Source organism: Miscanthus floridulus, chromosome 8, assembly GCF_019320115.1.
Source record: "Miscanthus floridulus cultivar M001 chromosome 8, ASM1932011v1, whole genome shotgun sequence".
In the NCBI taxonomy this organism is placed as follows: Eukaryota; Viridiplantae; Streptophyta; class Magnoliopsida; order Poales; family Poaceae; genus Miscanthus; species Miscanthus floridulus.
The window spans coordinates 37,672,096-37,684,360 of NC_089587.1; the positions used below are offsets into that span (position 1 = coordinate 37,672,096).

At 49.7% G+C, this 12,265-nt stretch overlaps 2 protein-coding genes and 1 long non-coding RNA gene across 3 annotated transcripts; 1 reads left to right on the forward strand and 2 right to left on the reverse strand.

Annotated features, from left to right (window-relative positions):
* Nucleotides 1–2,429: 2,429 nt before the first annotated feature.
* Nucleotides 2,430–3,382, reverse strand: LOC136468884 (uncharacterized mitochondrial protein AtMg00810-like). The gene is made up of 2 exons (XM_066467290.1): nt 3,058–3,382; nt 2,430–2,953 (listed from the first exon to the last, which is right to left on the reverse strand). Exons 1-2 carry the CDS (start codon nt 3,380–3,382, stop codon nt 2,430–2,432), a joined length of 849 nt encoding a protein of 282 aa, XP_066323387.1.
* Nucleotides 3,383–5,672: 2,290 nt separating this feature from the next.
* LOC136468885 (uncharacterized) lies at nt 5,673–6,614 on the reverse strand. Its single transcript, XM_066467291.1, has one exon. The coding sequence runs from the start codon at nt 6,612–6,614 to the stop codon at nt 5,673–5,675; it is 942 nt and encodes a 313-aa protein (XP_066323388.1).
* A 4,932-nt stretch (nt 6,615–11,546) lies between these two features.
* Nucleotides 11,547–12,015, forward strand: LOC136476295 (uncharacterized). Its single transcript, XR_010763515.1, has 3 exons — nt 11,547–11,659; nt 11,741–11,842; nt 11,951–12,015. It is a non-coding gene; the product is annotated as an uncharacterized lncRNA (long non-coding RNA).
* The last annotated feature ends 250 nt before the right edge of the window (nt 12,016–12,265 follow it).

Sequence of the window (12,265 nt, forward strand, 5' to 3'; positions counted from 1 at the left end):
ACTCTCAGTTATGGCAATCTAAACTCTATACGTTGCATATATTACCAGCAGATGCTAAAACAGACTGTATCTGTATGTTTCTCAATGATGTGATGGGGAATGCAAAACTTACCGGCACTCTACATCCCCAGAGAATTGCGGGAAACAAATTGCAACCGAAAGGCGCATTTGTCTCTACTCTCTTCTAGTAGTGAAATCACCATCTATCCCCCGATGACCGACTAGAAAGTACCATTTAACTTATCTCTCTTTCAATCATTTACATTTACAATAAGAAAATGACAGTCCTTTTGCATCAAGGTCCATATCAAGTTTGCAATTAATCCACGGGTTAGTTGCCTGAGTTATTTCATCACGCATCTTGAAATATTGATCGAGCTCTTTTTATTTTAGTAGTAGGGTTATGTTGGATCCCAGGGACAGAGAGGCATATGAGCACATGTGGGATGCTGGTTCTTCAGAGGGTGTTTGGTTGCTGGCCATCAACCGCCACGCCACATGCATGGCTGCCACACTCCTGCCACACCACTGTTTGGTGGATGATTTGAGTTGGGCGGCCATAGCTATTTGCAGCACAGAAGTCCGCCACAGTTGTGGCGCTGATTTTAGTCCGCGACAAACCTGTGGCGTCGCCACACTCATGGTGGCTGGTAGCGGCCAGCAACCAAGCAGCCTCGAATCTTCAGCCCGTCTTGGCTGTTGGACCAAAACGCCACAAACAGATTGTGGAAGATGCCCTCCAGGATGTCGCCATGACAACACAAGCTCTGGCTGACAACGCGAGTAAACACGCTACCAGCTAGCAGCTTGTTTTTTTTTTCTCCCGCTTCCACCTCAGACCTCACCTATAGTCGCTGTAGCTCCCGGCCCTCCCAAAGTCGTCCATACTCAGTTTTCAATGCCGTCGGCCAGTTGGTTCTGTTTCTCTTTCTTTTTATCCTTTTTATAAATATAATAGAGTCAAACCTGTGTATTGTTGCAATGCTTTCTGCTACATCAAAACGACAGAGCCCTCTACCAATTTCGCTAAAGAAAAGACTTAGAAAAGTCTCTGAGATGTACTTTAAGGTCTCATTTAACGTCGCTTAGCTTCACTAGTACAGCTTTTTTTTTCCCTCAATGAACAGCTCTTTACCAAAACAGCTACATATGATGGACAAAAAACTTAAATTGCCATAGTGCCCTTAGCTTTTTTTTTTCTATTTTTCTCTTAACTCACAGGTGTCTCTTTCTTCCTCACAGGCCGCTCTGTACGTCGTACGCATCCTCGTGTGACCCCATCCCCATGGAGGTGGTCGCGCCCCGATGGCCAAGCCTCGACCGGCGTCCCACTCGCCCGCGCCTCGGCTGTCGTGCCTGCCCCAGCGGCGGCGCCCTTCCCGACGACCTGCGCCCCCAGTGACGGCGCCCCTCACGCCTGCTCGGTGGCCCGTGCGTGTCTCAGCTGCGGCGTCGGTGTCCTCACCTGGCTCGGTGACCGCAGCGCTCGCGCCTCGTCCCGGCACCGGCGCGAGCGCCCAGCGGCGCCACCTCGCGCTACGGCCGCTTCTTCTTCACTGTACTGCTCATCCACGGCTTCGGCCCCCGACGAGCCGGCACCGGGCGCGGCCCCCTGGCAGGCTGCGCCCCCATGGCCACGCCCTTGGCGAGCTACTCCTCCCTGGCGGTGGCGTCCCCGGCGGGTTACGCGTGCTCTCTTTTGGGCATGGCGGAGTGTCCACGTGTGTCAGATGGAGCTGGAATAAGTTACTTTTTTTTTAGCTTCATTCTACCTTATCTCTCTGTCAGAGGAGAGAAAAAAAGCTTTACCCATGAAGCTATTTTGAAAAATGGTATTTGACGAAAAACAGCTCAGGAAACTATTGGTCTGTGTTAAACAAACCTTAAATATATATCTTATTATTACAACTATCGGTCGTTATGAGTTTCTGAATTCTGGTGTGCAACCACCAACACCACAACTACCATACCATCCAGTTTTATAAACACGAGCGATTCCCTGTAATAGAACTGAGAGCTGACTTATATATCAGCCTCCTTGGTATCGGACAAAGTCACAAAGGTAATGCTCTCTCACCTAAGTGCCAACTCCATTCAACTGTCGTTAATCTATGTTCGTATCTTCGTACTACGATAGTACGATTGATTATCACCTGCAATTCCGTTTCCTGCAGGCCATGTGGATGGACGCCGCCGCCAAGGTCGTCATCAGCTCTCTGCAGCTTCTTGTCTTGGTCCTGCTATGCCTCTCCGTCATTGTAGAAGAATGGGAGCCAACAAGATCTCGTATTGCACTCTGGGTGTTACATATACAGATTACAGAGGGCCGGCGCTAGGCGCGCACGGGCTGAGATCGTGGGCGCCGTTCGTGGTCACCACGGTCAAGATATGACTAACTACCTTAGTCTACACTGTTTCCATGTTATCCTTCAACAACCCCCCGCGGTCGCATGGGTCGGCTCGACGACGCAAAGACTGGATCGGAACGTCGTGAACGTCGATGTAGGCAGTCCTTTGGTCATGACATCTGCATACTGCTCTCCGGTAGGAACATGAAGGACGCGAAGGTCACGGAGATAGACTCTCTCTCGAACAAAATGGATGTCCAGCTCGATGTGTTTGGTGCGCTTGTGATGAACCGGATTCGTTGACATATACACCGCCGAGATGTTGTCACAGTACGTCACGGTGGCCTTGGTGATCGCGCACTGGAGCTCGCCGAGCAGCTGTCGAAGCCAGATACATTCAGCGGCGGCGTTGACGACGGCGCGGTACTCAGCTTCTGCACTTGAGCACGACACGGTAGGCTGGCGTTTAGATGACCATGACACGAGAGCGTCTCCCAGGAAGACACAAAACCCTGATGTAGAACGCCTGGTGTCAGGGCACCCCGCCCAATCGGCATCAGAGTATGCCGTAATGGAGAGGTCTCGGCTGCCGCAGATGTGAAGCCCTAGATCGCTTGTGCCACGGACATATCAGAGTATCCGCTTCAGCAAGGCTTGGTGAGGAACACGCGGGTCGTGCATATGCAGGCACGCCTGCTGCACCGCGAACGCAAGTCCGGGCGTGTCACAGTGAGGTACTGCAGCGCCCCGGCTAAACTTCGGTATGTGGAGGCATCGTCAATCTTCGCCCCATCAGCAGATAGCTTCCCTTTGGCGTCAATTGGCGTCGAGGTGGGCTTGCAGTTCAGCATCCCGGCGCGATCAAGTACATCTTCAGCATACCGTTGCTGTGACAGGAAGAAGCCGGACGGTGTACGTTTGACATCGATGCCGAGGAAGAAGCGGAGTTCGCCAAGATCCTTGATCGCGAACTCAGCTCGTAGTCTGTCGACGATGTGTTGCAGAACCGCCGTGCTGGACCCGGTGAGTACCATGTCAGCGAGGAGTCGGATCGCATCGGCTTGAAGCCGAGGCTGATGGCGAATGTCGCGAAGCGATCGAACCAAGCGCGCGGCACCTGCCAGAGCCCATAGAGGGACTTATCAAGCAGACAGACAGCATCCGGGCGGTCAGGATTAACAAAACCAGTCGGTTGTTGACAGAGAACTTGCTCGCGTAGATTGCCATGAAGGAACGTAGTGGACACATCGAGTTGACGCATCGGCCAGCGCTTAGAAGCAGCGAAGGTGAGCACGGTGCGAATTGTAGCGGGTTTGACCACCGATGTGAAGGTTTCGCCTAAGTCCACACCGGCACGCTATGTAAAGGTTTTCATTTTCAGAAATTAAAATTTATCGGGGTTACAGATAAAGAGGATAAACATGATATATCGGAAATATCGGATCAAATTCAAATAAAATTTAATTTGAATTTAAGTAAATTTAAATAAATTTAAACAAAATTTGTACGAAAAAGATAGATATTTTCTTATCGGCACCTACGGATAAAGAGGATATATCGGAAATATGAGGAGATTTCGGCCGATATTGGAAACCACTGTAAACCCCCGAACAACCTAGCGTGCCTTGTATCGATCGAGCGATCCATCAGGTTTGAGTTTATGGGTGAAGACCCACTTGCCGGAGATGATGTGAGCACCGGCTGGACGATCAATGAGTCGCCAAGTCCGATTGGACAGAAGGGCGTGGTATTCACAATCCATGGCAGCACGCCAGTTTGGATCACGGAGCGCAACCCGTACTGAGGATGGCAACGGGGAGATGGCGCTAGTGGAGGATGAATCTGGTGTGTTAGAGGTAGCAGCAAGTGCATAGCGAGGGTTAGGTTTGAAGATGCCCGCGCGTGCTCGGGTGAGCATCGGATGCGCGGGTTGCGCTGGAGATGGCGATGGCGCACTGGACGGCGCACTGGACGATGAACAGAGGCAGAGGCAGCCGATCCGAAGGACACAGGGGAGTGGTTGCGTTGCCTGGATGTGGGGCAGAGGCAGCCGATCCGAAGGACACAGGGGAGTGAACAGAGGCAGATGCAGGCGCGGACGAGTCAGAGCTAGTCGGTTGAGGTGCTGGTTGAGCCCAAGGAGCCTGCTGAAACACGATGACCTCTGTTGTCGGATGATGAACAATGTCAGTGTTTGCTGAAGAAGAAGCAGATTACTCATGGTGAAAGGGGAACCGGCTCTCATCAAATGTAACATGCCGAGATATAATGACACGTCGTGTGGCGAGATCAAAGCAGCGATAGCTGCGATGATCTGGTGGATACCCAAGAAGAACGCAGGCACTAGAGCGCGCACTGAGTTTGTTAGATGCAGTAGCAGCTAAATTGGGAAAACATAGGCAACCAAACACCCTGAGATGAGTAAGTTCAGGTGGAGCGCCAAGCAAAAGCTGAAAGGGGGTGAGCTGGCCAGTCGGTTGACATGGCCGGCGATTAAGGAGATATGTAGTAGTGGATAGAGCTTCAACCCAGAAAGAAGAAGGCATGCCAGCATGGAACAGTAGACTGCATACACAATCATTCAAAGTTTGAATTATGCGCACGGCTTTCCCATTCTGAGATGATGTATATGGACAGGAGAGGCGTAGAGCAATGCCATTTTAGTTAGATAGTGGTGAAAGGCATGGTTGTCAAACTCCTTGCCATTATCGGTTTGAAAGGAAATCAATGGAAGTTAGAACTGGGTGGATACATACGCATGGAAGGACAGTAGCAAGCATATACATCAAATGCGTCAAACTCGACAGTAACATTGTTGTCTCGAGTGAGTGATCGAACAGAAACAAGGTTTTTGACTAGGGAGGGGGAAACTAGGATGTTCTTGAGGAAAAGGGGATTGTGAGGAGTGGCAATGGTGGTGGACGCACGGTAGGTGATAGGCAAGAGTGCGCCGTTGCCAACAGTAATAGGAGCGGAATTAGGAAGGGGTTGAGAGGAGGGAAAATTACTAGCATGGGACGCCATGTGCGACGTCGCTCCTGTATCCAGGAACCACTCGGTGGCCTGGGGGCCACTCGGTGGTACGCCGAACATGGAGAGGGCGGCCAGCAACGCCTGGTGGTTCCATACATCAGTCGGTGGAGACGGTTGCTGGAACAGAGCCGAAGGAGGAGCTGGTGTGCTGGCGAAGTAAGCTTGTTGCGACCGCGCACCGGGGCGTGTACCAAGGACACCGGCACCAGGAACATGGAATTGCATGGGCCAGGCCTAGACCATCCCTGTCCATGGATTGACGCCAGGTGCCCAAGCCTGCGAAGCACGGGGCTACGGTGTAGAGGTAGACCCAGCTTGATGATGATAAACACCACGGCCACGCCCTAGGCCACGACCATGTTTGCCATCGAAACGTCTAGCAGAGGTGTTGGCAACCGTCGGGGGGCGTGGAGCAGAAGACTGGGTGCCCTGGCCAGCACTAGAACCGCCATCCCCGGTAGCTGGAGCAGGAGGCCGAGGACCACCAGCGGCGAGAAGAGCATGTTGTGCGGCTGACTTGGCATGTTCCTTGTCATACTGTTCCTCTAGGAGCAAGTAGGAGCGGGCGGAGAGGAAGGTGTGGGACGGGTTCTTGGCGGTGATCACCAGAACAGTGTGGCGGTATTTAGAGGAGAGACCACAGAGCATGTTGAGGACTTGGGACGTCTTACACATGGGCTGGCCGACATCGTGCAAGGCATCAGCGAGCTGCTTCAGCTTGCCGGTGTAGGTCTTGATGTCCATGTCGCCTTGGACCAAGCTCCGGAACTCAGCCTCTAGGTAGACCGCTCGGTGAAGCTCATGATCCCGGAACTGATCATGGATCGCGTTCCAGATGGTGAACGCTGTGGCCTTGGGGGCATGGACAATGGCGCGCACATCCTTGGACACAGTGTTGTAGATCCAACTGAGGATACACTGGTCTACCATCGCCCACTCTGGATCACGACGGTTGGTAGGGGTGGGAGGAGAGGTAAGATGAGATCCGATGCCGAACTTGTCGATGAACGCATCGAAGAAGCACCGCCACTCGGTGTAGTTCGATTCAGCAACATCAAGCTCGACAGGAATATGGGACTTCATGTTGATGGTTTGCAGGACATTGGTGGGGAGCGGCGAGACGGTTGTAGTGTAGGATTCGCCACCGTCAACAGAGGACGAGGAAGAGGAGTCGACATTGGAGACATTGGCGTCGAAGAGGGGGTTGGAGTCCATGAGATTGGATAGTGGCATGGGTGTAAGGAAAATGGACCATAGGCCCATTTATTTTGAATTTTAGTGTTTGATGACCAACACGACTTAATTGGGCTAATGAATTTGCAAGTAATTGTTTTGTAGTTCAATAGGGTGCAAGACGTGACTTGGACGAAGGCGACATGATGATCCCACGATCAACACCATAAGCAAGACCCTAGAAGCACAAGAGAAGACCCAAGATATCAAGCATAGTCCAAGCACGAAGATGAAAACCAAGCCGGACGCAAGATCGCGAAAAAACGAGCTCGGCAGAGGTGACCGGACGCGACCCTTATAGGGACCGAACACGTCCGATCAGTTGCTCGGCAACATCAGGCGTCAACAGCTGTGACCCGATGCGTAATGAGACTCAAATTTCAAAAAATAGAAAACCCTTCAATACAATGTCGGATGAAGATAATTTTTATATGTAAATTGTAGACCTCGATGAGATCTACAACTTTGTAGTTTTGAGTTTTTTCACTTGAGGATAGTAAGATGCTCGAAAAAATAATATAAAATTTCAGCACCATATTTTATCGCGTGATGAGACTCAAATTTCAAAAAATAGAAAACCCTTCAATACGATGTCGGATAAAGATAATTTTTATATGTAAATTGTAGACCTCGATGAGATCTACAACTTTGTAGTTTTGAGTTTTTTCATTTGAGGACGTTAAGATGCTCGAAAAAATAATATAAAATTTCGACGCTCCCGAAAATATCAAAAGTTACTATTCACCCGCAAAACCGCCCGGAAGGTTGAAGGAACTTTTTCGAGAGTTGGAGGGCCAAAGTTGTCCGGTTTTGAAGTTCGAGGTTGAAATCCGAACTTTGCTGTAGGTTGGAGGGTGTAAATTGGACTTAACCCTAAAATGAATGATGATGGGCTTGTTCGTGATATGTATTCTCGTTTGAATCTAATTATCAATGAGCTCCATTCAATATGATTAACGAAGCTAGATGATGTGGACATTGTGAGGAAGATCATCTTCGTGCAACCATAAAAGAAATATGCAAGCATCATCACCATCCTTCACAACATGGAGCACTTAAGCATCATGACCCCTTTGCCGAGCGCAATGGTCACAACACTCGGCAAAGCTGGCAAAATGAGCGACCAGAAAACAGATTTTCCAGCTTTGCCGAGTGCTGTGACTATAACACTCGCAAAGAAATTAAAAAAAATTAAACTTTGCCGAGTGCTTGGCGTGTTGGCACTCGGCAAAGAAAAAATTCAAAAAAAAAAATAAAAGCTCTTTGCCGAGTGCCTTCCGGGTTGGCGCTCGGCAAAGAATTTTTTTTAAAAAAAATAAAAAATCTTTGCCGAGTGCCTAGAGGGGTGGCACTCGGCAAAGAAAATTTTCAAAAAAAAATAAAAGCTCTTTGCCGAGTGCCTTCCGGGTTGGCGCTTGTCGATGTTTTACCACCGATAGCCTGCCACGGGGGTACCCGGGGCAGTATGTTCGGGCTTCGGCGTATGCCGAACTCGATGGTTAACGCAAGACACAGTCGATTTATTCTGGTTCAGGCCCTCGATCGTAGATCGAGTAATAACCTTACGTCCAGTCGGCCTTAGCCTTTGCGTTGGATTGATTGTCAAGGGTTGTGTCGTACAATTGTTGTCTATGTGTGTCTTTTTTGATCTAGGGACCCCTGCCCTCCTTTATATAGTTCAGGAGAGGCGGGAGTCCTAGTCGGTTACAAAGTAGAGATCCTAGTAGGATTACGTGTAACTAGTCCTAATAGGATTACATGTAGGAAATCCTAGTTGGACTAGGTCTTCTTTTCTCTTCTCCGTGGGGAACCTTATGGGTCCCGCATCGACAAGCCCCCGAGCATTTCATGATTGAGCTTCAAGGGCCGGGTTGTTTGTAGACTTGTTCCGGGTTCTTTCTTGAAGTGAAATCTTGAGATGGTCTTCTTCGTCTTTTCTCCAGCTGATGTGCACTTTTGAATAAAAGTGCACTCAGTGAGTGTAGCCCCCGAACCTCTTGCTTGTTGGGACAAGAAGCCAGAGGGTCCCTTTAGTCTTCTTGGTTGCTCTGAGTTCTTTTTGGGTGGGTGCAATTTTTCGTAAAAATTGCACTCACTGAGTGTAGCCCCCGAGCCTCTTGCTTTTGCTTGCAAAAGTTGGAGGGTCCAGATTCTTGTCTTCAAAAAATTTTTGGAGGTTATGTATCCCGCAGCCCCCGAGCCTTCTCCGAGTACTTTTCTTTAGAATAGAAGTCGGATGAAGGGTCTTGATGTGTTGTCTTTGTTGTAGTCTTGAGTACTTGAGCCCCCGAGCTTAGTGTTTGACTAAGCCGTGATGCTCTTCCGAGTTGTTTTTATTCATCCAGGTCATTTCTAGACTTCTCTGGCTCTTGATGTACCTCTTCCAGGTTGTTTGCACTTCGTCTAGGTTCTTTCTGAACTTGTATGTACCTCATCCGGGTTGTTTTCTGATCAATCCAAGTTCTTTTTTGTCTTGATTTCTGTTCTCAACTTATCTGGGTTGTTTTTCTTCAATCCGGGTTCTTTTTTTCTTTTTTTCTTTTTTTTTTTTGAGCGTATATCCGTGTTGTTTTGTTCAGGAAGGAATCGGATGCGAGGTGTTGGCGTATTCTTTTGATAGTCTGCTGTTGTCAGATGTAGTTGTGTGGTGGTGGTTGAGTGTAAATGCCTTTTGTTCACGGGTTGTACTGTGCTGGTATATTCTTCCGAATATGCCCGTCTTCGAGTACTGTTTCTTCTCGCCTGAGTCATCCATTATTGAGTCCTGTCCTTTCACTGTGTCCTTTGTTGGGTTTATTTCGTTGGTACCCTTGGTCCATGTGCGCCGATCCTTTGGCCTATAAGTACTGTCCCGGAGTGCTTGCTTGCATCCATTGGCCATTCTGTTGAAAACTTCTTGGTTGTGAACATGGTAGTTTGTGAAGTAGAGCAGCCCCCGGGCGTATTTTGTAGTTCCTGTGTGTCTTGTCGTAGCTGGAGGAAGTCTTGTGATAGGGATTAGAGGTAGGCTAATCCCGCGACAGCATTGTGCCAGGATGTACGTGGTGGTAGTTGGAGGAAGTCTTGTGATGTGGGCTTTGTTCCTTCATCCGGCAGTTCTGGGTTGATCCTCGTCGCCTGTCTTGAGACCGTCCGGTGCAGATCAACACCATATCCAGCATCACATCGGTCTTGGGTAGACAGATGCTCGCCGGCCTTCTCTGCTCCATGTTGCCCTGCCGTGCTGCCGATTTCCGCCTTGGATGCACTGCGTTCGTCCTTTGAAGAAAACAGTGTAGCTGATGGCGGTTTGTCCTTCCGAGTAGCAATTTGGGACACGTAGTCGTTCCAGAGCTTAGTCGTGCCCGTGTTCCTCTTTGCTACTTTGCTTTTCGTGGTGCCGAGTTCGTCGGGTCTTGTAAGGTTTGTAATCTTCTATTTTTGAAGTCGCTTGTAATGTAACGAATCTTGTCTTCTTAGTTGTCTTTGACCTTTCTGTTGTGATCCCTGTCGTTCATGAGGCTATCGAGTTAGCCCTTTCTTTCTTCTCGGTTCGACGAGTTGTTCTTGTAGTTATCTGATAATCCTGCTGTGGTGTTGTGCGGATAAGTCTGAAATCTGCCCGTTGGTTTGTACCGTTGTGTGGATTCGTGCCCTCCATCATTTTAGCTGCGTCGGTAAATGGACCGTTGCGTTTCCACGCTGCGCTTTAACGGGCCTTATGGGCCGTTTGTATCGTTGAGAAATCTATTTAAAGACCCTTTTATCTTCCTTTCCCTTGTCATCTAGCTCTTGCTTTTAAACCCTAGTTCTCAGAAACCCGCCGCCGTCATTGTCGTCATTGCCCGAGCGCCATTATTTTAGCTTCGTCCTCCTTAGCGCCTTCTTTGCTTCCGCCAGTTCATGGGAAAGAAGAAGACCGCAAGCAAGTCTCAGGCGACCTTCGTGGACGAGGAGTCATCCCTGTCTTTGATTGAAAACCTGGAGTTCGTGGCCATGAGGGCGGCTCAGAAGGTTTGGCCTGTTCCGACGACCGGCGAAGACCAGCTGCGCGAGCTTGTTAGTGATGGCTTGATCCAAAGCAAAGTCATCGCTGAATGGAGAGTTCCGGGCGAGCATCGGGTTCCGGCTCCGGGTCCTGGTGAGATTGTCCTTTTCGTTTCTTTTGTCCGCGCCGGACTTTGTCTTCCTGCTTCCGCCTTCCTTCATCAGTTTCTTGGCTATTTCGGGGTTAGTCTGAACCATCTAACCCCCAATGCTGTTCTCCATCTTTCCGTTTTTGTTCATCTTTGTGAAGCCTTCCTTGGGATCCCTCCTTCTCTCTCTCTTTTTCGCTTTTTCTTTCGCCTGAAACCTCAACCCCGCCGTGAGGAAACCAGTGCCCTCGGCGGTTGCGGGATTCAGTTTCGCCAGGGTCTTAAAATCAAGTTTTTTGATTACGACTTGGTCGATTCTGTCAAAGATTGGCGTGCCGAGTGGTTTTACGCCGCCAATTTGATCCCTTCTCTTGTCGTTCACTCCGGATCTGGTCCCGTGGTTAATGACCGATGGGACAAGAAGCTTGAGTCACCTGCTGAGATTCAAGCGATCCAGCCACTCCTTGATAGAATTAGCATGCTGAAACAGCAAGGTTTGACCGGCTTTGGTATTGTTTCAAGTTTCCTTCGTCGCCGGGTTCAGCCCTTGAAAGAGCGAGAACATCTCGGCTTTGAGTATTCTGGGGCCGAGGATCCTTCGCGCATGGTCCCAGCTCTTGAGCTGACCGGTGAGGAGGTACTCGAGCGCCTTCAGAAGATGTTGAAAGGAGTGAGCGTCATTCCTCCTGCCGTCCCTGAGTACTCGGCCAACAACCCGCCCCCGGCTGTGAGTTGCCTATTCTCCTTTTTCTTTTTATTTGAGTTCTTTAAGTACTCTTTCTGCGTCCGTTCTTGCTTAGTTTTTCCTTGTCTTGGTGTTTTGTCTTTTTTCGTAGGTGCTTGGGCGGAACTTTGTTGATCCGATCCCCCTTGATGTTCTCCCTGCTGTGGCGGAGGCTGGGGATCGTTCAGCCGGTACTTCTGCAATTAGTAAGTCTCAAACTTTTACAGCCCTTCCTGGGGTCTCTTTCAGATTTGATGATGTATATGAAGAGTATGTTCCTCGTCTAGTCCCTCGCGGTCCTCGCAGTGTCCCGAAGAGGGGGCGAATGGACGGGTCCTCATCTGGCTTGCCTGTCTCCAAGAAGCCTCGCAAACCAAGTACTCCCTCAGGTACTCCAGTTGTTGCTAGCATGCTCTTAGGTGAGCACATTTAGTATTCCTTGTTCTTTTATTTTCATGTTTCTCTCTTGAACCGAGTACTTTTCATCTCTTTTTCAGCGGGTGCTCTGGTTTCGCTGGCTGAGGAAGAAGAGGATGATGAAGTTCCTCTCATCATGCGGCGGTGAGTCGTTTTTCATATTCTTGTCGGCTTGAATTTTTCCTCTTTGTTTTTAATTTTAGTCTTGAACTTTTTGAAGTAATCGGAGGTCAGGCGTGAGTTCTTCCGAGGCTCTCGCGCCGACCTCTTCCGAAGCTCCGGGGTCGAGTTCTTTGGTTGCTTCTGCCCCGAGCTGTACTGCTCCTTCGGTGTGGATTTCTTCCACCGCTCCAGCCCCGACTTCTTCCGCGGCTCCGCTGTCGGCTGTCCCGCTC

Coding starts and splice junctions, on each gene's coding strand:
- LOC136468884 (XM_066467290.1), bottom strand. CDS start 3,382: ATGGTACTCACCGGGTCCAGCACGGCGGTTCTGCAACACATCGTCGAC. Junction 2,954..3,057: donor TGTGACACGCCCGGACTTGC/GTTCGCGGTGCA, acceptor CAAGCGATCTAG/GGCTTCACATCTGCGGCAGC.
- LOC136468885 (XM_066467291.1), bottom strand. CDS start 6,614: ATGCCACTATCCAATCTCATGGACTCCAACCCCCTCTTCGACGCCAAT.